This window comes from Schistocerca cancellata, chromosome 5 (assembly GCF_023864275.1).
Source record: "Schistocerca cancellata isolate TAMUIC-IGC-003103 chromosome 5, iqSchCanc2.1, whole genome shotgun sequence".
NCBI lineage: Eukaryota > Metazoa > Arthropoda > Insecta > Orthoptera > Acrididae > Schistocerca > Schistocerca cancellata.
The window spans coordinates 200,904,150-200,932,105 of record NC_064630.1 but is presented as its reverse complement, the minus strand read 5'-3'; the positions used below and the strand labels follow the sequence as shown (position 1 = coordinate 200,932,105).

The 27,956-nt window shown below is 45.1% G+C and overlaps 1 protein-coding gene across 1 annotated transcript in view; it reads left to right on the top strand.

Annotated features, from left to right (window-relative positions):
- The window catches only part of LOC126188445 (WAS/WASL-interacting protein family member 2-like), a 64,195-nt gene extending 40,447 nt beyond the window's left edge, over positions 1–23,748 (top strand). Inside the window, exons 4-6 of the mRNA XM_049930049.1 lie at positions 7,427–7,769; positions 12,578–12,915; positions 23,560–23,748. Coding sequence (XP_049786006.1) covers positions 7,427–7,769; positions 12,578–12,915; positions 23,560–23,748 — 870 coding nt within the window. The remainder of the gene's footprint in view (positions 1–7,426; positions 7,770–12,577; positions 12,916–23,559) is intronic.
- The last annotated feature ends 4,208 nt before the right edge of the window (positions 23,749–27,956 follow it).

Below are 27,956 nucleotides of genomic sequence, written 5' to 3'. Positions count from 1 at the left end.
GGTCATTAGTCCCCTAGAACTTAGAACTAGTTAAACCTAACTAACCTAAGGACATCACAAACATCCATGCCCGAGGCAGGATTCGAACCTGCGACCGTAGCGGCCTTGCGGTTCCAGACTGCAGCGCCTTTAACCGCACGGCCCCTTCGGCCGGCAACAGGGAGAGTTTGTTTGGCTCACAGGATAGTGCCACGGAGATGTTGAAAAAAATGAGCTGGAAGTTACTTGAAGGTAGTTGCCAACTAACCTGCAAACACCAACTTTAAGCGGGGAGCAAAATGCAGGGCCGTTTTTTGCTGGCCCTAGTAAACGTTCTTTGCCAAGTACTGCTTTGTCACAGGGCTCTTCTAAATTGAATCGCCAACAGGTACTGGAAAAAACACCTGCCATCGCGGGAATGTCATTACACCTTAAGTCAGCGTAGCACTCCTTGACCGCAACCCATTTAAATGAACTACGGGAAGACTGAACCATCATCTTTAGGCTGGAAACTGCCTCCTTCTCCGAGACTCGGGAAACAGGCTCTGGCGTCCACAGGAGGCTCGATGACGAGGTGCGGCCCAGGAATACAAGCTTTCTGCGGTTGCAGGCCTTTGGAGCACGGTGTGCCCACTAGGCTGAGAGAGACGCGGCTGCAGTGTAGACTGCGATGCCCCGTGCCGGGCCGCGCTCGCAACTCGGCACATCCCGGCTGAGCCGCCGCCGCCGCCGCCACTGCGGGCAGGATGTGTCAGTCGGGCCGGGCTCTGAATGAGCGCGCCAGACCGGCCGCGCCCGCCGCCCTGACTCATTCTGGCTGCCACACGACACGCCGACCGTCGACCGTCGCGCCCACACTCACAGCCGGCTCGCATTCACTCTGCCGCCACACTTCTTACCGCCTGTCAAGCCAAATGAAACCGCCCAACAGCAGGTGGCGAACACAGCAAAGTGCGATATTCTGCTGATGATCGGGAGGATGGATGAATGAAGTCCCCGTGCTTTTATCCAGATTTACGTTTCTGTTTCAGCACATCGTTCATGGCAAATGCCGGAACGCTTCCTTCGAAAAAGTCTTAGCGTTTTGCATCTTCTCCGAATCAAGTTTGTGCTTCGCATCTAATAACCTCATCATCGACGGATTGTTAAACCATAATCTTCCGTTTTTTACAGGCGCCGGCCGCGGTGGCCGAGCGGTTCGAAGCGCTAAAGTCTGGAGCCGCGCGACCGCTACGGTCGCAGGTTTGAATCCTGCCTCGAGCATGGATGTGTGTGATTTCCTTAGGTTAGTTAGGTTCAAGTAGTTCTCACTCAGTTCTAGGGGACTGATGACCTCAGAAGTTAAGTCCCCTAGTGCTCAGAGCCATTTGAAGCATTTCACAGGCGATCTGCCTTCTAAAAAGCCTATCCAAGAAAACGGCTATAGAGACCAAACTTCTGCAAGTAAAGTACCATGATTAATCAACTTCTGCACTCACTGACAAGAATAAACTGTCCCGCTACAAAAAAATTAACAAAGTCCCTTTGGAATTAACTATTCAAAGAGGAACATATGATTTTACGGTTTGGGCATCCACAGCTTAGACACACAATAAAAGTCTTTTTTAACTATTAAACTCTTCTAAAACAACAGTTCGTAGCCGCTGTAGTTTCTTTACTACAGATTCACGCGTAATCGTTTTTTAGAAGAATTTAGTAGTTGTTTAGAAACATATCAAAGAATGTTTTTTTCAATTCAAAGGGAATAAAGGTAGTTTTTGTTCCTTTCGCAACAGAGGGGAGCAACTTTAGATTGAAACTCCTACGTTCCCTTTATTTATGTTTCGGCGTGCGAGCTGAAACAGCATTTGTATATGTTCACAGGGCCACGACACTGTGTTTCTAGCTTGTAATGGGACAAGCGACTGTTTTTAAAAACATGTTTACTTCCTAAATCTTTTTTTTCATTTAGTTGTTTTTCTTTCAGTCGAGTGAAATAACCGGATGAAACTAGCGAGAAATATTTCTCACCGCTCGTTAAGTTTCTCTGAATTTCTTTAAGCAACATAGTTTCAGGATATCAGCCAGCCGCGGTGGCCGAGAGGTTCTAGGCGCTCCAGTCCGGAACCGCGCTGCTGCTACGGTCGCAGGTTCGAATCCTGCCTCGGGCATGGATGTGTGTGATGTCCTTAGGTTTAAGTAGTTCTGAGTCTAAGGGACTGATGACCTCAGATGTTGAGTCCCACAGTGCTCACAGCCATTTGAACCATTTTGGATATCAGTATCGACCTTGCAGATAGTACTGTGAAACACCAAAGAAACTACTATAGGCATGAGTATTCAAATACAGAGATATATAAACAGGCAGAATACGGCGCTGCGGTGGGCAACGGCTATATATGACAACAAGTGTCTGGAGCAGTTGTTAGATCAGTCACTGCCGCTACAATAGCACATTATCAAGACTTACGTGTGATTGAACGTGGTGTTACAGTCGACGCACGAGCGATTGGATACAGCATCTCCGAGGTAGCGATGAAGTGCGATTTTTCCGTACGAGCATTTTACGTGTGTACCGTGAATATCAGGAATCCGGTAAAAACCTCCGACATCGCTGCGGCCGGAAAAACGCCCTGCAAGAACGGGACCAAAGACGACTGAAGAGCATCGTTCAGCGTGAGAGAAGTACAACCCTTCCGCAAACTGCTGCAGATTCAATGCTGGGCCATCAAGAAGTGTCAGCGTGCGAAACATTCAACGAAACATCATTGACATGCCAGAATGAGATTTTCACTCTGCGCTGATACGAAACTTCCTGGCAGATTAAAACTGTGTGCCGGACCTAGACTCGAACTCGGGACCTTTGCCTTTCGCGGGCAAGTTTGGAAGGTAGGAGACGAGGTACTGGCAGAAGTAAAGCTGTGAGGACGGGGCGTGAGTCGTACTTGGGTAGCTCAGTTGGTAGAGCACTTGCCCGTCAAAGGCAAAGGTCCCGAGTTCGAGTCTCCGTGCGGCACTCAGTTTTAATCTGCCAGGAAGTTTCATAATCGATATCGGCTTCCGGAGCCGAAGGCGCACTCGTGTATCCTTGATGACTCTGTGGGAATCATGGGTTTCGAAAAAGACGGTCGTGTGAAACCCAGCTCGCGCTATTCGTCCACGAGACTCAGAGGGCCATAGACACGGGTTCCCAGGCAGATGCCATGTTTCTTGACTTCCGCAAGGCGTTCGATACAGTTCCCCACAGTCTTTTAATGAACAAAGTAAGAGAATATGGACTATCAGACCAATTGTGTGATTGGATTGAAGGGTTCCTAGATAACAGAACGCAGCATGTCATTCTCAATGGAGAGATATCTTCCGAAGTAAGAGTGATTTCAGGTGTGCCGCAGGGGAGTATCGTAGGACCGTTGCTATTCACAATATACATAAAAGACCTTGTGGATGACATCGGAAGTTCACTGAGACTTTTTGCGGATGCTACTGTGGTATATCGAGAGGTTGTAACAATGGAAAATTGTACTGAAATGCAGGAGGATCTGCAGCGAATTGACGCATGGTGCAGGGAATGGCAATTGAATCTCAATGTAGACAAGTTGAGAGGTGGCATGAGCCCCCTCTCATATTTCTATCTTACGATTCTCCTCTCTAATTGCATGCGGTGGAAAGTTGCTATTCCTTCATACGCGGACTTCCCACGCAGCGTCTCTCGTCACCCGGGTGGTCCGGTGACAGGCGGGCTCTGCTGATCTGGAAAGCTTTAAGCCGACGGGTGTGAGGAAGTCGAGTGAATGCTTTGCAGACACCGACATTGTCAAGAGGCACGCCCGCAGAGCTTGAAGTAGCGGCTGGGCTAGAGGTTCCGTTATTTCGCAGAAACGTAGCGAAAACACTTTCTGGCGGGCTACCAGCGAGGCGTGGGAATGACTTGTGTACCCAGGCAGCTGTGGCGGGAAAATTCCCGCACTTTCTGCAAAATAGTAACTGTGATTGGCTTGCTCAGGGCATAGCTCCGTGACGTAGCAAGATCGGCGCAGAAATTGGCGCCAAGAATCTCCATTGGTGGAATGGTAGCGTTCCGGCAATGGAGTGGAATTTTCCGCCGGTTTTCGAGTTGCTGATTGGAACGTTTAACCACGGCCACTGTCGTGGGGGCGGGAATGTTCTGTGTTCGGTTTTTGTACGGGTGCTCTTGTGGGTAGTTGGCTCTCGCCTTTCGGTCGAGGACGTCGAAGCAACCAGCCAACGGCTCCGGTACGGCAGAACGTGTCCTGGGAGTCAAGAAGTCGGTTTGGTAATGTATGTCCGCAGCACCGGCAGATAGGGATTTTCCTAGGTGACAATCAGAGCTCAGCAGAGCGCGCCTGTTCGTCTTTTTTCTAACTTTGTTCTGTCTTGGGTAGCAGCAATTAATGTTGGGTTGGCTATGTGTTTTCTCTAAGAATTGAGTTGCTAGGAATTGGCTGCACATACCACTTCGTCATAATCCTCACAATCTAGTTTAGGGACAACTTCACATTCACAGCGTTTGTTTAAGTATCCAATTAGAGCCAATTTGATGTATTGTTAATGTTTCATGTGTTGTTGTTTATTATTTTGTGTTTAGTCTTAATAAATCATATTGTTATTTTGGACAGAACTTTCATTCTGTTAATAGGTAGAGCAACCCCATCATTCCTCACTATGTTAATGAAACCTTCGTTTAATTAACTTATTTATCAAATTAAATTATTGCAGGTGCCAAACTCTCTTCTACTCCACTGGCAGGGTTGATTAGAGTCAGTTCGCGTATTTTTTTTTATCCTTGTGCAACAGGAAAAGTTGGAGTTAGAATAGGGGGGGGGGCTTAGAGCATCATGTACATATGTAAATTCTCTAAGAATTGAATGTTAAAAAACACTGCTAGCCCCGGCACCTCGCAAAGTGTAATGTGCTGCGAATACACAGAAAGAAAGATTCCGTATCATTTAGCTACAATATAGCAGGTCAGCAACTGGAAGCAGTTAATTCCATAAATTGTGTGGGAGTATGCATTAGGAGTGATTTAAAATGGAATGATCATATAAAGTTGATCGTCGGTAAAGCAGATTCCTGACTGAGATTCATTGAATGCTAAGGAAATGCAATCCGAAAACAAAGGAAGTAGGTTACAGTACGCTAGTTCGCCCACTGCTTGAATACTGCTCAGCAGTGTGGGATCCGTACCAGATAGGGTTGATAGAAGAGATAGGGAAGATCCAACGGAGAGCAGCGCGCTCCGTTACGGGATCGTTTAGTAATCGCGAAAGGGTTACGGAGATGACAGATAAACTCTAGTGGAGGACTCTGCAGGAGAGACGCTCTGTAGCTCGGTACGGGCTTTTGTTGAAGTTTCGAGAACATACCTTCACCGAAGAATCAAGCAGTATATTGCTCCCTCCTACGTACATATCGCAAAGAGACCATGAGGATAAAATCAGAGAGATTGGAACCAACACAGAGGTATACCGACAATCGTTCTTTCCACGAACAATACGAGACTGGAATAGAAGGGAGAAGCGATAGAGGTACTCAAGGTACCCTCCGCCACACACCGTCAGGTGGCTTGCGGAGTATGGATGTAGATGTAGAACACACCGACATTGGACTGTTAGTGACTCGAAATATGTTACCTGGTCGGACGATTCTCGTTTCAAATTGTATCGAGCGGATGGACGTGTACGGGACAACTCTGTGAATCCATGGACCCTGCATGTCAGCAGGGGACTGTTCAAGTTAGTGGTGGCTCTGTAATGGTGTGCGGCGTGTGCAGTTGGAGTGACATGGGATCCCTGATACGTTTAGATACTACTGTGATAACTGACACGTACGTAAGCATCCTGTCTGATCATCTGCATCCATTCATGTCTGTTGTGCATTCTGACGGACATGGGCAATTGCAGCAGGACAATGCTGCATCCCACGCGTCCAGAGTTGCTACAGGACATTCTTCTGAATTTAAGTACTTCCTCTGGCCACCAGACTCCACAGACAGGAATATTTTGAGCATATTTGATGCCTTGCAACGTACTGTTCAGAATAGATCTCCACCCCCTCGTCCTCTTACGGATTTATGGACCGAGCGGGTTGGCGCAGTGGTTAGACACTAGACTCGCATTCGGCAGGACGACGGTTCAATCCCGCGTCCGGCCATCCTGATTTAGGTTTTCCGTGATTTCCCTAAATCACTCCAGGCAAATGCCGGGATGGTTCCTCTGACAGGGTACGGCCGACTTCCTTCCCAGTGCTTCCCTAATCCGATGAGACCGATGACCACGCTGTCTGGTCTCCTTCCCCAAACCAACCAACCAACCAACGGATTTATGGACAGCCCTGCAGGATTCATGGTGTCAATTTCCTCCAGCACGAGTTCAGAGATTAGTCGAGGGCATGCCACGTCTTGTTGCGGCACTTCTGCGTGCTTGCGGGGCCCCTACACGATATTAGGCAGTTGTACCAGTTTCTTTGGCTCTTCAGTGTATATATGACATCGAATTTATCTTGATAATCATTCCTTATCCAGTCATATCATTTCTTCCAGTACTACGGCTCTTCAGTGTATATATCACATCGAATTATCTTGACAATCATTCCTTATCCAGTCATATCATTTCTTCCAGTACTACGCCATTGAAAAAGCACTCCGTCTTCAGGCCGCAAGCGGCCCATCGGGATCATCCAACCGCCGTATCATCCTCAGGTGAGGATGTGGATAGGAGGGGCGTGTGGTCAGCACACAGCACTCCCGGTCGTTATGATGGTTTTCTTTGACCGGAGCCGCTATTATTCGGTCGAGTAGCTCCTCAATTGGCATCACGAGGCTGAGTGCACCCCGAAAAATGGCAACAGCGCATGGCGGCTGGATGGTCACCCATCCAAGTGCCGGCCACGCCCGACAGCGCTTAACTTCGGTGATCTCACGGGAACCTGTGTATCCACTGTGGCAAGGCCGTTGCCCACTACGCCATTGAGCGTTTTGGTATTTTGATACAGGCACAAAATTAGCAAGTACACTCCAATTCATAATCTTGGACGAAAACTCAACTGAAAGACAGTCAGAGTGGCGACAAACGATAACAGACAGCAGTCAACGATAACGATTTAACAATGAGAAAACAATCGAGTGGTTCCACTCTGATCTGAATTCGCCGGTAAGCAGGTGACGGTTTTCTTTGATTGCTCGCACGGGCTGGTTTAACTCGAAAACTATCAATGAATGAATAATCTAACCGATACGGGAAACTACAACAGACTGAATCGATTGTTTTCCGAAGCCGTCTGATTCGATTGTCTTTCACTCTGCTGTCCGCATCACTGTGCCTAAGCACTGCTCCACGACGTCGCGACTCGCGGGCCAGCGCGGTACGTGCGCCCCCGCCGGACACGGGGCAGAGCGCGACGCGGCGCTGCGTAGCTGGGTATTAGCCGTGACACGGAATGTGAATCACAGCCGGCGCCATTAGCGCGTCGCTTCCGGCCGGGCCAGCAGGCTCCCACGCGGCCTTGCGGCGGCGCCGGTCCTCTGGGGAGACAGCAGACAGCGCTGTCCGTCAAGGCGAGCGCTCGGCGGCCGCCTCCGCTGTCGCCGCTTCCGCCGCCGGCCACGCGACGGCTTCCGGGCCGCGCCGCTGACGGACGGCGCCAACAGCCGCTGCCTGCGCCCCTGCGTGACCGGCCTACCTTACCGCGCCGCGCCGCGCCGCCCTGTCCCCCCTGCGTCTCGTTCTCCACGTTATCACTACGAGCAAATAGTTCGAAACGTTCCTCCGTCGCCCGCATCTCGTGGTCGTGCGGTAGCGTTCTCGCTTCCCACGCCCGGGTTCCCGGGTTCGATTCCCGGCGGGGTCAGGGATTTTCTCTGCCTCGTGATGGCTGGGTGTTGTGTGCTGTCCTTAGCTTAGTTAGGTTTAAGTAGTTCTAAGTTCTAGGGGACTGATGACCATAGATGTTAAGTCCCATAGTGCTCAGAGCCATTTGAACCATTCGTTCCTCTGTCATCGAAGTTCCTTTTGCGTCGCACCAAGTGCCACATGGTGGCGCGGCCAGATGTCGTGCACCATTGGCGATGTGCGGAAACGTATACATGTGGACTGGGATGGAGGTGGGTAGGACGTTAAGCGGGCCGTCTTCGAGCAGGAGAGACACCACAGGGCTTTTTAATCCCCACTGTCTATACTTTTACGAATAAATTCATAAAACTTTGTCAGCATGACCAGGAAGGATTCAGGATTCACACTCAAAGCAGTGGAAGTTCAAAAACGTATCAAAATTAATTTTGTTTTACATGTGAAAGTTCATAATTTTTTCACTTACTATTGGCTGCGTTTGTTGCTGTGGGTACACGTTTCTTCATAAGTAAGAGAGATTCTTCGATGAATTTTGCACAGCATACAAACCATACTTACAGGTGTATGAAACTCTAGAAATTATTTAATTTATGAATAAATGAAGGTGCTGTTACATTTTAAACTTCATCTTTAGAAAAAACTCAAATTTTATAGTTAATTATCTCAATGTTTACTACAGTTTTCAATAGATTTGGAAAATTCTAGAGTTTCATACACCTGTAAGCATGGTTTGTATGCTGTGTAAAATTCATCGCAGAATCTCCATTACTTATGAAGAAAAGCGTACCTATAGTAACAAATGCAGCCAATGGTTAGTGAAAAAAGGTTAAGTTTCAATTGTAAAAAAAAATAATTAATTAATTAAATTAAATATAAAATAAATTCTTATATTTTTAAACTTCCGCTGCTATGAGTGTAAATCCTGAATTCTTTCTGGTCATTTTGACATAGTTTTATGAATTTATTCGTAAAAGTATAGACAGTGGAAATTAAAATGTCCTCTGGTGCCTCTTCTGCTCCAAGTCGTCCAGTTTGACGTCTTACCCCCCTTAATTCTCTGCACTGCAATGCTATTAAAATCACTCTGAAACGTTTTTATCACCCTTTCGTCAAAGCTTCCGTTGCGTCGCGCTGAGCAACAGTCGATGCCGCGGCCAGAACCAATGTACTGTGGGCGATGTCCAGCGCACGGTACAAATTACGCGACGTACTGCTCCGCAGGTTCATAGAGAACGTTTACTGGACGATACGGAATAGTTCTCTGGATTGCTACGCATGTAAAATCGTACAAATAAGGTTCACCAGTTTCGTTTTGACCAACGACGGAAGGTCAAACTTCTCACAACTCCAAAGTCCTTGATCTTAGACCTGTAGCTATATAACCAACTAATGAAGATCTCGAGGTCTAACTGGAGTGGACTGGAATATATAGGGAATGGTGGGGTAAAGTACCCAGGTCGGGAAAAGTGACCACTGCACATTTTTGCCCAAAACAGTGCTGCCTCCTGCTGACTAGTGGTCAGACTAGTTCTGATAGGCACCGTCATAGCTGTCTGTGCTTGTCTGCTTTTTTATGTACTGTTTGCTTCGTCCGTCGTGGGTTACTCTGCTCCCAAGGTAGCAGATTTCGTCTACTTTGTGATGACCAACTGTGATATTAAGTATCTCACTATTCTCATTGCTGCCACTTCTCATTACCTTCGTCTTTCTCCGAGTTATTCCCAATACATATTATGAACTCATTAGACTTCACTCCATTCAACACAACCTGTAATTCTTTTTCACTTTCACTGAAGAAGTAATGTCTACATCGGATCTAATCACTGATATTTTTTCACTCTGAATTTACATCCCACTCTTGAAATGCTAACCATTTACATATCCTAGCATATAAAATAACTGATTTGCGGTTGAAGTTTGTTGCATACGGCTTCGAGGCGTTCAAATTTTGATGGCTATTACTGTTTGCGGTTCCCTAGATTTACCTCAGTGGAGCATATGTAGCCCCTGACCCAGTCGCTAATGTTAACGGATGAAGTAATTCTTAAATAACCTCTCTGTTGGGACCGCTGCTTGCATAAGGTCATACTGTATACCGTTGACAAAATTAGCTGCAAATTATTTATTTGTTGTTGATTGAAAATGATCAGGAGAAGGTTGTTTCGTCATATGCGCCATTATCAAGTGTTCGTCTAGATGGAGTGACGTCCATAAATCGTTTTGGAACGTAATTTTTTATGTATTATGTTGCTAACATAGATCACGTATTTATTTTCTGTAGAAATTTTGTCTTGTTTTATTAGAGTTGTAACGTGACAGATCGTTTACAAATAAATTATATCTTCTTATATTCACTTGCAGACATAAAGCATTATTGGAAGGGTCTGTCACCTCGCAACTGTCAACAAATAACAAGAAAATTCAGTAGAAAGTAAATACGTGACCTATGTTAACAACATAGTACATAAAAGAAACTAGTTCCAAGATGATTTGTGGAGGTCACTCTATCTTGACGAACCCTTGATACGTTAGCTAGTTGCATGTTCTACAGATCATTTTAACGATTCCGTTAGGGAAATGATGTGAAACGAATCAGTATACAAGGTATTTACACGATTAGTGTTAAAATGAATAAACACATTACTATTTTTAGCCATTCTTATGCAATTATACCGTTTTGTGCCGGCTACCAGTTTTTAATTAGAAATTGGTTATTGGAATAGAAGAAGTTTTCCTGTAGAGATGATTTTAAATTACTTAATTTTATCCATTGTTTGCTATGTTTATTCCGTGACTGTATTAGTTTCGTAGCAATAAAGAACAACCGCCTTCAGCCACAAATCGTGATTTTATTCAAATGGACGATGCATTAGTTCTTCGACTGTCTATGTAATCTTTACATCTCGTTTAATTCTGAGCTGTTTGTAATAGCAGCTGTATAGTTCTGGAGAATTTTTAAGTACAAATACACGCTTTCTATAAAAACCACATTTGCAGAAACATTTTGACACAGCACATTTTCGAACACAGTTCAAAACTACACTGAATTATGTTGTGCAAATGTTATGTTCGCTAAAAAGTGCGTATTTGTGCATTAACAATCTCCAGAACCATACACCTACTACTACAGACAGTCCAGAATTAAACGAAATGCAAAGATTATATAGACTGTCAAAGCACCTGAAGATGAGTCCCGAGGGCTCGAAATACATCGTGCATTTTAATAAAATTACGATTTGTGGCTGAAGGCGGTTTTTCTTCATTATTACGATTTTAAATTAGATTTATAACTTACTTCGCTACCCCTCAGGCTTTTGTGTTCTTGAGCAAATGATCAAATATTTTTATTGCTTTATACTCAACTCCTTCCTGAGACACTGACAGCTTTAACAATGGGTAATAAAGGCAAAATTTCCGCCTAGTGTTGTAGGTACAACACTGTCCTTCTTGAAACTTCCTGGCAGATTAAAACTGTGTGCCAGACCGAGACTCGAGCTCGGGATCTTTGCCTTTCGCGGGCAAGTTTCAGCGCACACTGCGCTGCAGAGTGAAAATTTCGTCCTTGGCTAAGCCATGTGCCCGCAATATGCTTTCTTCAAGGGGTGCTAGTTCTGCAAGGTTCGCAGGAGAGCTTCTGTGAAGTTTGGAAGGTAAGAGACGAGGTACTGGCAGAACTGGAGCCGTGATGAAGGGTGGTGAGTCTTGCTCAGTTGGTGGAACACTTGCCCGCCAAAGGCAAAGGTCCCGACTTCGAATATTGATCTGGCACACAGTTTCAATCTGCCACGAACTTTCATATCAGCGGACACTCCGCTACAGAGTGAAAATTTCATACTGTCCTTCTTACCCGGGAAAACTGTGACACGGGTCTCTGCTGCTTCACGATAACGCACGTACCCATGTCACAAAGGTAACGCAAAAGTTACGCGAACTCAAGTGGGAGAGACTCGAGCATCCGCCCTATAGGCGTGACCTCTCTTTACGCGATTATCACGCCTTTCGTCCCTTAAAGAAGGCTTTGAAGAGTCGCAAAGGTATCGCAAAAGTTCCGCGAACTCAAATGGGAGAGACTGGAGCACCCGCCCTATAGGCGTGAACCTCTTTACGTGATAATCTCGCCTTTCGTCCCTTAAAGAAGGCTTTGAAGAGTCGACGATTTGTGGAGGAGCGGTTCTAGGCGCTTCAGTCTGGAACCGCGCTACTACTATGGTCGCAGGTTCGAATCCTGCCTCGGGAATGGGTGTGTGTGATGTCCTTTAGTTAGGTTTAAGTAGTTCTAAGTTCTAGGAGACTGATGACCTCAGATGTTAAGTCCCATAGTGCTCAGAGCCATTTTTGACTCGACGATTCCTGTCGGAATACGATGTGCAGCAGCAGTTACGGACTTCTTCACGCAGCACGACAAGGTGTTTTACCACACGGATATCTTCAACCTGGTGCGTCGTTGGAATGATTGCCTCAGTGCTCATGGCGATCTTGCCCGTCTGGCGTAGTGTCTCTGGACTGTACGGCCTCCGAATGGAAAAAAATTTGATCGTCTGCTATAGTAAGCCGCGCTAGCTAGAAGCGGCGTCTGCAGTGGCGATGCGGGATGCTTCACGTCGGCGTCGGTGGAAGCCACTCTCCCGTCAAGACAAAAGGCAGACCGAGGCGTCCGGAGCGAAGCGAATAGCTGCAGCGTCGGCGTCGCCTTTTTACCGCAGCAGGCGGCCCGGCCCGGTGTGAATATTTGATGTGGGGCCGGCGGTCGGCAGTTTGTCGCGGGCCGCGGCGCGCTGTTCGGAAAACACGGCTGAATATTTCACGGCCGGGGATTGCGGCCCGGGTCGATCCCGGCGCGTGTCCGAGCGCCGAGCCGCTGCCCGCGCCAAGAAGCGACCCGGCCGGTTGCGAGCAGCCGGTGCCGACCGCCGACCGCCGACCGCCGACTGCCCACCCGCGGACGCTGGCCGGAGTGCGGGACGCACCGCAGCGGCCCGCGATGACCCACTTCTGCCGCGCCGGTCCCGTCCCCAGCGCATACGGAGACAGGAATCCAAGGCACTTTAAAGTCGAGCACCTTGCACCTCCTCCTCAAAATAATTTTCACGTGGTAGATGTTTTATTCATTCAGGGATCGCTTTATTACATTTTGCGGGCTATCACAAAAGGAAAAGAAATGATGAGATGGTGGCCCTCAGCTTCGCAGCCTCTAACTCAGTGTTGAATTATTAAAAGTTTTGGCTGGTTTCGTTGTCTAGGGGCTGGGTTACGTAGTTGCCGCATTACAAGCCAAATACTGCTGTGTCTACAGTATACAATATGAATAAACACATGAATCGAATGGTCGAAGGTTCCTATCACTCGGCAGTTGCGAATTTTTAATGTTCTATACAAAGTTATACATGAAAGATTACAATTTTGTAAATTCTGAAGGTACTATTTTAACAACTTCAAATGATGGGTACGATAGCAGAAGTACCTTTAAGAATGCCCTTTATAACTGTAAAACACTTATTGGTTTCGATGGTCCAGCAATTAAATAAAATATGAGTAACAGGAAACAATTGATTCCTACTGCGTTCCCGGGTTCGATTCCCGGCGGGGTCAGGGATTTTCTCTGCCTCGTGATGACTGGGTGTTGTGTGATGTCCTTAGGTTAGTTAGGTTTAAGCAGTTCTACGTTCTAGGGGACTGATGACCATAGATGTTAAGTCCCATAGTGCTCAGAGCCATTTGAACCATTTGAAAGTAACCAGCGCTGTGTTTGGCTATAGCGCTTCCATCATGTCTCCAAACCAGCGCACACTCACAAATATTTTGAAACACATTGGAAATACTGGATTTACATTTAAATAACTTGAAATTAAATAAATATTCCTACGGCTGGATCATAAACACGCTCTAACACTCATTATTAAATACATAAACAAATTAAATAGACATATATCAAAGGAATAGCAAGCACAAGTAGGCCAGTAGCCTAGCGTCTCTGTGATTTCTAAAACACAGTATATAATTGACCAATTTCTTCATGATTAGCATATATCGGATATAAACAAAGACACAGATGAATAAATATATTTGTAAGCATGCTGCTACCATTTTTTCATGTAACTGTGGAGTAGTTATGGCCTGACACGATCGATAGTAATTGGCCACTTTGACCTCCAATAACTCATGTACTATTTAAGTTACATGCCTGTAATTTATACCACTTTAGGTTTACACTAATAGCTTTCTAAAGACACGTCGATCGACGAAATCGGATGAAGCGTTTTGGTTTTGGAAATTCGTTGCTGAGTGTTACTTGTATAATTTACCGTCAGATACTAAACTTTAAACTAATAAAGATATTGAAAATCTGATTACACCATCACAATCGTCGTGCAAATAATACCAATGTATATGTTTCTTTTTGAGGTATCATGATTCATCTTGAAACGTCCCCTTTGGAAAATTATACATGTCTGTGTTTAAACTGACACACAATATTTTTAGCGTAACGCAATCTGACTTTCCGAAATTCCTACAAAGGAATGGCCCTGACTAACATTAACCTGTACCTTTCACAAATCACTTACCTCACAAAAATCTTCGTTACTCAAGCTACTGCAATACAGCGAGCGCCAGTACTGCCAGCTAAATAAAAGATTCAAACTACAGAAGGGACTAACTACTGATAGGCATAGTTAGCAATTGAAAGATGTTAATAGAGAGCAAACAATGTATTTACCTTAACAGTCATAATATATATAGTAGTTCATGACATCCAGTGTTACAAATTTCAAAACTCCGCCATCTCTCTCCCCACATCCACCACTGCTGGCGGCTCACCTCCAACTGCGCAACGCTACGCGCTGTTCACATCCAGCTGCCCAACACTACAATGGCAGACAACAATGCAAACTAGCCACAGACTGCACACAGCACAGCCAGTGATTTTCGTACTCCGTAGTTTGAATCTGTTATCTAGCTGGCAGTAGTGGCGCTCGCTGTATTGCTGTAGCTTGAGTAACGAAGATTTTTGTGAGGTAAGTGATTTGTGAAAGGTATAGGTTAATGTTAGTCAGGGCCATTCTTCTGTAGGGATTTTTGAAAGTCAGATTGCGTTGCGCTAAAAATATTGTGTGTCACTTTAGTGAATGTTTGAGTACGTTCAGTTTTGCTCAGCTGTTTGAAAAGCAAATAATATAAGAGGTTTATCAGCACAGTAATTCTAAAATTGTTCTAAGGGGATGTTTCAATCTGGCTACTATTAATTTCTATACGAACTGTCAAATGTCTCCCATGATGGTTTCACAAAGTCCGCCATCTTTGGCACTCTCGGCATACAAGTCTCTTTCGTCGACAGAAAGCAGCGTCTTCGTCATAGCGTCAACAAGGAATTCCGAGCCACGCGGCCTGGACCACGCGCTGGGGCTGCCCGTCTTGCTCAGCTAACGTTCGGCACCACGTGGTTGCTGCCGGGCCCTGGCTTACCGAGCGGCCCGTGAGGAACATAGAATATTTCCAGGGCGCCACAACTCGTCCGTTAGCTCATAATTTACAAGGATATTGGACCTTTAAGTAGTACTACAGTTTTAGATCAAGCTAAACAATATGATCCATATACACTGCTTTTCGCATACGAAGGCTATTTTTTTAAGGTCCGATCTTTTGTGAAATGGAAACCACAGTGACATTAAAAAATGCTTTATTTGCAATATTGAGCCACACCTTCTAGCTTGTTCTCTACATAGTCACCGCTCCGATTCAGATGTTCGTACCGACTTTCCAACACCCTCGTCGTAGGAGGCAGCGGACTTTGATTTCCGCCAATACCCTAGCTCCTCGTCTGTGCCAGAATGGCATCCTTGTAGCCAGCATTTCATGTGAGCAAACACATGAAAATCAGGGACAGCTGCAGGAGCGTATACCGAGGTGATAACATCATGGGATACCTCCTAATATCGTGCACATCCTCTTCCCGACATAGTGCAGCAGATCCACTTGGCATGGACTCGAGAAGTTTTTGGAAGTCCCCTGCAGAAATATTGAGCCATGCTCCCTCTATAGCGAGCCATAATTGCGGAAGTGTTGCCGGTGCAGGATTGTGTGCGCGAACTGGCCTCTCGATTATGTCCCATAATTGTTTGATGGAATTCATGTCGGCCTATCTAGCTGGACAAATCATTCACTCGAACTGTTCAGAATGTTTTTCAAACCAATCGCGAACATCTGTGACGTTGCTGTACGGCGCATTGTCATCCACAAGAATTCCATAGTTGTTTGGGAACTTCAAGTCCATGAATAGCTGCAAATAGTTTCTAGATAGCCGAACATAACCAGTTTCAGTCAATGGTCGGTTCAGTTGGACGAGAGGACCGAGTCCATTCCACGTAAACAGAGCCCACACCATTATGGACTACCACAAGCTTGTACAGTGCCTTGTTGACAACTTGGGACCATGGCTTCGTAGGGTCTGCGCCACACTCGAACATTACCATCAGCTCTTACCAACTGAAACCGGGACTCATCTGACCAGACCATTGTTTTCCACTGTCTAGGGTCCAACCGATATGATAACGAGCCCAGGAGAGGCGCTGCTGGCGATGTCGTGCTGTTGGCAAAGGCACCCTCGTCGGTCGTCTTCTGTCATCGCCGTTTAACGTCAAATTTCGCCGACTGTCGTATCGGATACGTTCATAGTACGTCTCGCATTGATTTCTGCGTTATTTCACTCAGTATTGCTTGTGTTTTCTCACTAATAACTCCACGCAAACGACAAGTGAAGGGCGTCGGCCACTGCGTTGCCCGTGGTGAGGTAATGCCTGAAATTTAGTATTCTCGGCGCGCTCTTGACATTGTGGATCTAGGAATATAGGATTCCCTAACGATTTCCTATATGGAATGTCACAAGCGTTTAGCTCCAACAGTAATTCTGCGCTTAAAGTCTGTTAATTCCCATCATGCAACCGTAATCACGTAGGAAACATTTTCACATGAATCACTTGAGTACAAATGACAGTTCCGCCAATACCCCGCCCTTATATACTTGGTCTACGTGATATTACCGCCATCTGTATATGTGCATACACAAACTTTTGTCACTTCAGAGTACTCCGTGATTTACATACGAGCGCTATGGTTTTTTTCCCCTCTTTTTTCGAGGTCCGATCGGTCGCGAAATGGAAACCACAGTGAAAATCAAAAATATTTATTTGCAACATTTCGCTACATTTTCCAGCAAGTTCTCTAGATAGCCACCGCTCCTATTTAGATCTTTCTCGCACCAACTTTGCAATACACTAGACTCTTGCTAAACAGACCATTCCTCGCACTTATGGGTGCCGGATTAGCGGAAATGCCGGATTGTTGAGAGTGTCTAAAATTTAGTAAAAACACATAGGGGTTGCACTTTATGAAATCATAAGATACATTCATTTTTACATTAAAAAAAATGGTTCAAATGGCTCTGAGCACTATGCGACTTAACTTCTGAGGTCATCAGTCGCCTAGAACTTAGAACTAATTAAACCTAACTAACCTAAGGACATCACACACATCCATGCCCGAGGCAGGATTCGAACCTGCGACCGTAGCGGCAGCTCGGCTCCTGACTGTAGCGCCTAGAACCGCACGGCCACTCCGGCCGGCCCTTTTACATAAAACTTAGTCCTTAAGTGTGTACATGAATATTAGTATCACTCGACATTCACTATGAAACATGTTCCAAAGTTGTAGTTGTCACCATGACGATATGCGATGTTAGTATGCTTTCTCACACAACGGATTTACAAGCATTTCATAGGTCCTGCCATGTTTCTGATTGTTGCGTAATGTACTCCAGGAATACGTCTCCAGCTTCAGCACCAGCAGTTTGAGATATCCTCAGGTTCTCTCCTCCATTGTCGCATTCTTCATCAGTTTCACCCTAACTTTCCTGTGAGATTATGATTATCTCTTTTCTGCTGAAGTCTGGCCATAAATAGTTGCTCGTCCAATACTATTGCAAGCAACAATGTTTTTTTCCGAAGAACCTCAGTTCAGTTTATATCTAATTTCGAGTTTCTGCTTGAGGTCTAGCATAACGGTTTCCCTTTAGAGGCCATAATAATGATCCGTAAGGAGAGCCCCAATTTCAAAGTGTACAGGAATGTTGAACATTGTAATTAACTAACAACATCGTTGGAGACGAAATTTCTTTATTGTAGGCGTCATTTCAGGCTGAACGGCTAGAAGCAGGATGTGTGCCGGATGACTGAGAGGCCGGACTACTGAGGGCCGTATTAGCGAGAGTTTAGTGTATCTTCGTCGTAGGAGGCAGCCGCTTTTGCTTTCCGCCTTTTCTCTACTCTTCTACTCTGGTGTGCAGCCCCTTCTCTGTGTCAAAATGCTGACCTAATAGCAAGCGTTTAACGTGAGCAAAGAGGTGAAAATCGGAGGAAGCCAAGTCCGGGCTGTATGGTGGGTGACCTCTTCCCATCGAAAAGCTTGCGAGGGCGAATTTGTTGCAGCTGCAGTGTGCGGCCGAGCATTGGCATGAACGACAGTGAATAATGACAACATCCCCCTACACTTGTTCTAAATTGCTCTTCGTAGACAATTTTCTCGAACCTTTGATGCACTCGCTGATCCATATCGTCGGCTGACACTCGCTTCGTTCCCCGACAGCCTGCTGCGGATGGCAGCTATCACTGAAACAACCGGTTTTCAGTTACATCGATTTTTTTTCAGCCCAAGTGTAATATAACCTCTCAAAATGACCAATTTCTGAAATTACAGATTTTCGGTTTATAATGCCTATTATTTGCTGTGATAAACGTAAAAATCAAACAAAGACTGAAAAAAGTCTAAGGATACGTAGAATCAAAATATTACATTACATAGGGAAATAAAACAAAACTTAGTCCATCAACCGTTGGCTGCTTTTCTCGAAAACTGGTAAATGGTTGGTAAATACAAAAAAATCACCAATTAATTATAATGTTTTGATCCTCTTTTCAAAAATAATGTTGTAATCGGGGATCATACCACTATTTGGGCATTACGAAAAGGTGAAAACTAAGGTTGAACAACTGTTTCCCCTGTTAATTTGTGCGCAGATAAAGGTGTTTTATGTAGACGCAGGCTGCAGATGATATACTTTCTATTTTTATTGTGTTGTTACGTTTTTATTTTATTACTGGTACCATAATTTCCTTCCTCTTTTATTATTTCATAGAAATGACACAGAAATTTTAATCTTTTGAAGCAAATGAAAAATGAAGCATTGAGTTGATGCCATTCTCCCAGTACAACGGATTTCCGGCAGTGAGAAGCTACTGTACAGACCACATGGTTGGAAGCCTTGCACACTGGAAGTACACGGGTACCTTAAGCCACGACACGCGGCAACAGGAACACTATAGTCTCAGCAATACCAAACCAATTCTTATGCCATGGTTGCTCGTTTCTGGCGGCATTGTCATTAAAATAGCACTCACCGGTTTTCTCATTTCCTATAATAGCGCTGTGTTTCAAACCAATACATATTTTACCAAAATAATTAGTCCTTTTTTTAAAAAAAGGTTTATTTAAATACGAAAAATTTTAGCACTGCTGTTATGCTTAATTGACATTTCGGTTCTTTTTACTCGACTATTAGATTAAAATGGAAAAAAAACTATATGAATATGGTATCTGAATGGACATCTTCATATAATTAAGGCTAATAGGCCATTGACCTTCTTCTTCTGTGCTGAATGCACACGCATTGCCCAAACTCTTACGGGACTCGGTAAGATTGTCTGCCGCGAGTAATGAGTGTAATGGGCAGGGGCACTACGAATGTAGTGTGTGGACATTAAGTCGGGAATGTGGGTCTCACGGGGAGCGTGCAAGGGATAAATCCCTGCAGTCGCACTATCCTCTGTGCCCTCGGTGGCTCAGATGGATAGAGCGTCTGCCATGTAAGCAGGAGATTTTCAACTGTCCGCATTGATGTACTGGGTGATCAAAAAGTCAGTATAAATTTGAAAACTGAATAAATCACGGAATAATGTACATAGAGAGGTACAAATTGACACACATGCTTGGAATGACATGGGTTTTTATTAGAACCAAAAAAGTACAGAAGTTCAAAAAATGTCCGACAGATGGCTCTTCATCTGATCAGAATAGCAATAATTAGCATAAAAAACTAAGACAAAGCAAAGATGAAGTTCTTTACAGGAAATGCTCACTATATCCACCATCATTCATCAACAATAGCTGTAGTCGAGGAATAATGTTGTGAACAGCACTGTAAAGCATGTCCGGAGTTATGGTGAGGCATTGGCGTCGGATGTTGTCTTTCAGCATCCCTAGAGATGTCGGTCGATCACGATACACTTGCGACTCCAGGTAACCCCAAAGCCAATAATCGCACGGTCTGGGGACCTGGGAGGCCAAGCATGACAAAAGTGGCGGCTGAGCACACGATCATCACGAAACGACGCACGCAAGAGATCTTTCACGCGTCTAGCAATACTTTTTTTTGGTTCTAATGAAACCCCATGTCATTCCAAGCGTGTGTGTCAATTTTTACCTTTCTATCTACATTACATCGTGGTTTATTAAGTTTTCAAATTTATACTGACTTTTTGATCACCTGGTATATCAACGCGCGTCGACAGCCGAGACCTAACATACCGAAAATACTGGTTATTCGCAACGAAAATATCTGTATCGGTTTTAATCGGTCGGTTTTTCCCACGCCTATCGCCTGCATCACGTACGTCCGTACGTTATGGTCCAAAGTTCCTGTGCCATTGCCGCACTTTGCTGTCACGCATGACACACACGGTATGTGGGCTGCTTGGAAATCAGGATGAATTAATCGAATGACAGCACACGTTTCACACATGACGTGCGTTTCTATTGTTCTAGGTATCTTTACGTGCTCTCTGTGTGCTCAGAACTGGAAAGTACGACGTGACTCGATCGACAGATGTACTAGTGACACTGCGAAACACATCTGGGCAAAGCTTCATCGGATGTTCCACTGTGGTTTTAATTTTGCGGCTGATGAGACCATGGAAATAAAAGTTCTCGTACTTACAGGTCTAGTTTGAAAAGAATGAGACAAGTAGTCAGCCGTGGCCTTATAGTAGGAAACAATTCCTGCATATTCCTGAAGAAATGGGGAAACTACGGAAAATCTAAATCAGAATGGCTGCCGAAACTGTTCCAGCTAATTCGGTTTATCTCCTGTGTCAACCTTCTATAGCACCGTATCTCAACCTGTTAGATTGTCTTCTTTCGAAATTTTCCTGTAGTCCATGATTCACTTCCATACAGTGCTATGCCATAAACGTATATTCTCAGTTATTTCTCTCACAAATTAAGGTCTATGTTTGACTCCTAGAGACTTCTTTTGGCCTGGAATGCTCTCTTTCCCCGCTCTACTCCCTTTTTATGTCCTCTTAGATTCGTCCATGATGTGTTACTTGTTTTCAAAGTTGCGTAATTCCTTCATTCGTTTCCTTGCCGATCCCCGACTTTGGTGTTAAGTTTATCGTTAATCACATTTTTTGTACTCCTCATTACTGTCATCTTTCTTCGATATACTCTCATTCCACATTTGTGTTCATTCGAAAGTTCATTCCATACAGCAGATTTTGTACTGCTTCCGAATTTTCACTGAGTATAGCAATGCATCGACTAGGGTCTACTCATTCAGGTTACGAGTGCAGTGAACAAGAGTGACGGTGTTTATTTCAATATTTTTTTCTACATCTTCATAAAACAGCACATAATTCTTTCGTGGACTGATGGTCTGTTGTAGTGTTACAGTTCAGTTGACACTGAAGTCTTGGTGATGGCGCGATTATTCGCAGGAAGTCATTTAAATTTTTTTAAAGCTTCGTGTCTCCAACCCAACTCGTGCTGCCCCCCGACAGACGCATTAGAAAATAAAGTGTGTCAGTTTTCTTAGTGCAGTGAGATAGTCGGCTGTGCAAGGGACTATCCAAACTGCTGCTGCCCTCTTGCTAGATCGATAGGCGCTAGAAATCAGGTGCTGGTGATGTCAGTTCTAGGATATTTGGTTCCATTTATCAGACGCAGCGTATCTGTGACATTACTCCACACACACACGTGGATGCAGGGAGCGTGCCCGTATTTTCGTATCCAAAGCAATTATTTGGTGTGAGGAGATAGTGCTTGACCTACCCAGGCAAAACATACGAAGTGCCATCACAGGTCTAAGTCTGCCGATGCTTCCTGCTACTTTTCAAACTACACTCAAACTCACGTGCATACCTTGTTGCACTAAGTGGTGCTTGCCTAGCAAGGCTGGAAAAGTGTAGCAAAGGTGAAGAGTATGTACTTCGGTTTGTAATGGCTTTGTTCAACAAACATTATATATAATCAGAAAATGGCCGATCGGGTTGGGCGCATTTATAACGTTTAATACAGTGAAGTTAAACCTTTCGCCTTAAACCTGTGGATCGAAGCCGTATGGTTGGAATAGGCAAGATAATCCTTTTGTACAATATAACAGCAGTATAGTGATTTCGTTCTCTGACTCATCGTAGCATCACTCAGACATGCCACATAAAATGGGTACAGCATTTTTCAAAGAGAATACAAATGTGAAATAAATTGTATTATAAGCCCTCAGAGTTACGTGGTGCACCCGAAAAATGCATGGATAAATAACATCACGCTACTTTCATGCACTGGAAATGAGCTCGGTTTCTCTTTTTCTAGTTCTACCATCCTGTACCTTCTTATTGTCAGTGTTTCCATACATTTCTTTCCTCGCCAACGGAGAACTACCTCATTCCTTACCTTATCAGCCCACCTAATTTTTAACATTCTTCTATAGCATCACATCTCAAATGTTTCTATTCTCTTCTGCTCCCCCTAGTCCGTGTTTCACTACCATACAACGCTGCGCTCCAAACGTACATTTTCAGAAATTTCTTTCTTAAATTAAGGCCTAAGTTGATGCTAGTAGACTTCTCTTGTCCAGGAAGTCCCTTTTTGTCAATGCTAGTCTGCTTTTTATATCCTGCTTGTTCCGTCCGTCATGGGTTGTTTTGCTGTCTAGGTATCAGAATTCTTTAACTTCATCTACTTCGAATTCACCAATCCTGATGTTAAGTTTTTCGTTGTTCTCGTTTCTGCTACGTCTCATTACTTCCGCTTTTCTTCGATTTACTCTCAATCCCTATTCTGATCTAATTAGACGATTTATTCGATTCAACAGATTCTATAATTCTTCTTGACTTTGGATAGCAATGTCATCAGCGAATCTTATTGTTGATATCCTTTCGCCTTGAATTTTAATTCCAATCTGGAACCTTTCTTTTATTCCCATCATTGCTTCTTCGATTTATAAATTGAACAGTAGGAGCGCAAGACTACATCCCTGTCTTACATTCTTTTAAATCTGAGAACTTCGTTCTAGGTCTTCCACTCTCATTGTTCCGTCTTGGCTCTAGTACATATTGTACTTTACCCGTCTTTCCCTATAGCTTAGCCCTGTTTTTCTCAGAATTTCGGACATATCGCACCATTTTATACTGTCGAACGCTCGCGTAAGGTTGAAATTTTGATAAACATACGCGTCACAGGTTGAAATTTTGGAGTACCGGTTTTGTACTGTTGAATCAAGACGTTAATGGTGTAACACTTTCCATCTCCGTCCATGGATTTCGGAAATCACAATACCGGGCTTTCCTCCCTCGTCCGTTTCGGTGTCAGTGTGAGCAATGAGCGACATGTGCCGCGTGTTGCCTGTCAGCAGGCGCCGCCGTCGCCGCCGCCGCACTGCACCTCCAGTAGAGCACTCGGCGCCGCCTGCGAGAGGTGGCCGTCTCACTTTCTCCGGCGGCGCGGCGCGGCTCGCTGGGCCATTTCTCCATTATTAAGGCGCGCCCGCCGCGGCGCTTGGCGCTCCTTTGTTTGGACGCCCGGTAATCATAGCTTCGCATGACTGGCGACCCCTCATTACCCGCCGACTCGTTTCGGATTCCTGCAGTAATCGCTGCCTTCCCCCGCTCAACTATTAATCCCGCTCTCTTTTGTGAATACTTGCCCGGTAGCGCGCGGTTCTCCGGGTACTTTAATATTTAGGGTGCGGGAGGCAAGCGCCAGTTCTCTGGATTTTTCATAGAGGATTTTTCAGATCTGTTGAATTATTATGGTCCCGAGAAAACCGAATGCTGTGTAGCACCTGACGGATCCAATTACCCACGTTCGTGATCGAAAGAACAGTCTCCGCGCATTAATACGCCAGTCCAAACCAGCCACATGATAGACGTTTCCAACAAGAGTTCATCATTAACACAGGATCCCTAAAATTACCGTTCTATAAGTGTCTTCATACTTTTTCCGTCATCATGATTACTAAAAATGATCTGTCAGATTTTACATAGCACTTTCTTTATTTTAGAAATAGATGTTCCCTTACGTTTTTGGTGTAGCTTCTTGAAGCTTTATTATTATGTTTTCATTCCGTACTGGCGAGTAATCATTCCGTCAATACATGATAATCTTAACGTATCTTGTAACGCTATGTTTACAATTATTCATTTGCCTTTCAAGCTGAACCACCAAGGATTAGAAAATCAAAAGGAAATTTTAATAATAAAAAGGTAACAGGAAGAGAGGAAAGGATTAAAAGAAATTATCACTATTATGGAAACAGATATCGCGGGTGAAACTTTTGTCGTCATCCATGTCGTTTATTAACTATGCGTGGTTCTCAGTGTTCTCGACACTCCACACCCAGTCACCAACTGCATTATCTTCAAGTACCTTATTGAACCCAAATCGAGATGTACGACGTAATGTACTATATTCCGCTTGGTCATTTATATAACAGATCACGTACTCCGATGGTTTACAAGAGCTCTTTCCCTCCATTTCATGAGTCCCCCGATTTATCTTGGTACAGCCGGCCTCTGTGTCCGAGCGGTTCTAGCCTCTTCAGTCTGGAACCGCGCGACCGCTACGGTCGCAGGTTCAAATTCTGCCTCGGGCATGAATGTGTGTGATGTCCTTAGGTTAGTTAGGTTTAAGTAGTTCTAAGTTCTAGGGGACTGATGACCTCAGATGTTAAGTCCCATAGTGCTCAGAGCCTTTTTGGTGATATACCTAGCCTTCGAAATGGCGTCTGTAACGGCGATGCGTTCCAAGTTTCTTTCGGATGAGTACCAGATCTTCTCAGTAATCTGTAGGCGTTTGCAAAATGTCTACGGAGAACTGGCAGTAAAAAAAAGAACCTTGGGTATGTGGGTGAGGCATCTCTCATCATTGCAACAAGGTCGTGCAAACCTCTCCGATCTCTCGTGTACCAGCTGTACTCAGGCAACTTGGGAATCTACGGACATTTCTCCCTCGTAGTGACCGACTGATCACAGTCGAACACCTCGCTACACAAGACGTCTCTGTCGGTACTGCTGACTCACAGGCCCACCAGTTGGCTTACGTAATGTTGTGTGGCCGCTGGGTTCCTTGCCACAGAAGACATAAAGAGCAACGAATGGCCATTTGTGGGAATTGTTTACGCGTTATGAGGCTGATCGTGACAATTTTTTGTCAAACGTCGTTGCAGATGATGAAACGTAGGTTCATCAGTTCGAACTGGAGAAGCGCCACACCACGTCTCCCTCGAAGAAAAGAAAGCCGCACCATTAGCCGGTAAAGTCATGATGACGGTCTTCTGGAACTCAAAAAAATGGTTCAAATGGCTCTGAGCACTATGGGACTTAACATCTGAGGTCATCAGTCCCCTAGACTTATAACTACTTAAACCTAACTAACCTAAGGACATCACACACATCCATGGCCGAGGCAGGATTCGAACCTGCGACCATAGCACCAGCGCGATTACGTACTGAAGCACCTAGAACCGCTCGGCCACAACGGTCGGCTTCTGGAACTCGGAAGGGATTATTCTGTTTCATTTTCTCCCTCAAAAAGCAACAAACAGCTCTGAAGTGTATTGTGCTATCCTCAGCAAATGTGATGGTGCCATTAAAATGCAAACGAACTACTTCTTCTCCATGACAACACAAGTCCGCGCACCCGAGAGGACCTAACAAAACTTCAACGGACTGTTCTTCCTCATACTCGTTACAGCCTGGATCTCGCAACTTCCGACCTCCAACTGTTTGCCCCAACAAAGGATGCACTTAGCGGGAAGTAGTTTGTGGATGGTCTGGAGTCTATTAAAGAAGCAAGACGTCGACCAGTAGAGTGGTACCATGCGGACATACAGGCCCTGCAAATAAGGTGGCGCAAGGCCGTTGCATTTGATTATGTTGAAAAATAGTTTTTGTAGCCAAAATAGTGGGGAATAGTATCGTCTACTGGTCTCCTGAACAAAACCAACCGGCTTTCGTAAAAAAATGTGTTGCATTGCGTACTGAATGCTCCTCGTATATTCGCCATTCACTTCAGGAACCTAAAGCGTGCCTCAGCAGACAATTTCTGTTGTTGTAAAGAACTAAAGAATTTTACAATTGTTATATGTATCTATGGCCCTCCATGTAAGTTAGTAATGAATTATCTCTGAGGCAAGGCAATATATCTTTACATCGTTGTGGTGTATGATTTGTTTATGTTATTGGTTTGTGATCTGCGAGACAAACTAAGTTAAAAATGTGCATATGTCATTGTAGATGAGAGTAAACTCTAGAAACGTGTCGTGGGATGAAATAAGAAGCGTGACTGATGCAGATAATGGTTTTATTTGAACTTTTATTGCAAACAGCCGCAGTTAAACATGAATGATATAACGTAAAATACTTCCTTTGCGAAAGACACAGCAGATTTTGTCCTTCATCGTTCTTCTCGTCCTGGAAGCGACGTTAAACATTCTCTTCTGTTTTTGCATGCACGTGTTGTAGTATTACAATGTACCGACAGTCAGTGACTGGCCGCATATAAAACAAGGCGAAAGACTTTCTTCCCGCTCAACTTGTAGATGCATGCAACACCTCAACGCTCATTTTCTAGAAACGCAGAGTCGGTGAAAAACACACCTGCTGGTGCGTCTTATCGAGGAGAAATCGGAGGCTCACATCGTCTGTCTTGTTAGAGGAGACTTGCTCCGCGCAGCGCAAGTTTTTAATCGCCCGCCTCTGCGAGGAAGCACGGCCTCGTCACTCCACCAGCGCCCGCCTAGCTTCCTCTCGGGCCGCCCGCCCACACCTCCAACTTGCGCCAGCGATAAAGGAGGCTTTATTGCTTGCAGTGGCGGCTACTCGCTTTAAATATGATGGGATAAAAAACTGTAGCGAGCGCCGGGGAGCGCAGCGCCTGCCAGAAGGTTGCTTCAAAGCGGGCCGTGTTTGCTCAAGTGATTTGGCGCGCCGCTCGCTCTAAACGAGTGTTCCGACGAGCAGGCGGCCGCCGAATCGATACTAAAGCGGGCAGTGCCAGCAGTCACGGCGGGGGGCGGGGGCGGGGAAAGCAACTCCTCCTCCCCCCTCCCTCCTGACGTCACCACGGGGCCTGAAATATGGAGGGCGCCGCAGAGTTCGCCTGGACGCTTATCCTCCAGTTACGAAACTGCTCAGCTGCGCTGTACAGGGGCAACTTCCAGCAGTTCTGATAGCCCCGCGCATAGCCATATTTATAACATCTCCGAGGTTGCGCTGTAACGAAGAAAGTGGTTATAGCCAGGAGCTGGGTTCAGATCCCCTTCCACCCACAATGACTTTTGCTATGCGCCGTCTTCCTAGATCACTTTCGGTGATAGCTGCTACGTTATGTAAGTCCTTGAGCGTCATCTTGCTCCCTCCTTATTCAATCAGAGCTAACACTCTGTCAGTAGTCTTCACAGCCGCCTTAAAACTTTCTTGGAAAGAACTCATTTTTATGTATGAGGCTCTTTTTTTTTTGTTCGCAAACTAACACTTTATTTAATTCGCGATTAGCTGATTTCTCCGTCTCGGGTTCGTGGTATAATCTACCGCAGAGCATTATGTACCAGCATGATGCAGGAGCAGGCACGCCAGAAAATACACTATATGATCAATATGGTGTAGGCACACCCTTAGTCTTTGTGACAGCTTCCACTCTCGCAGGCATACTTTCAATCAGGTGCTGGAAGGTTTCTCGGGGAATGGCAACCCATTCCTCACGCAGTGCTGCACTGAGGAGAGGTATCGATGTTGGTCGGTGACGCCTGGC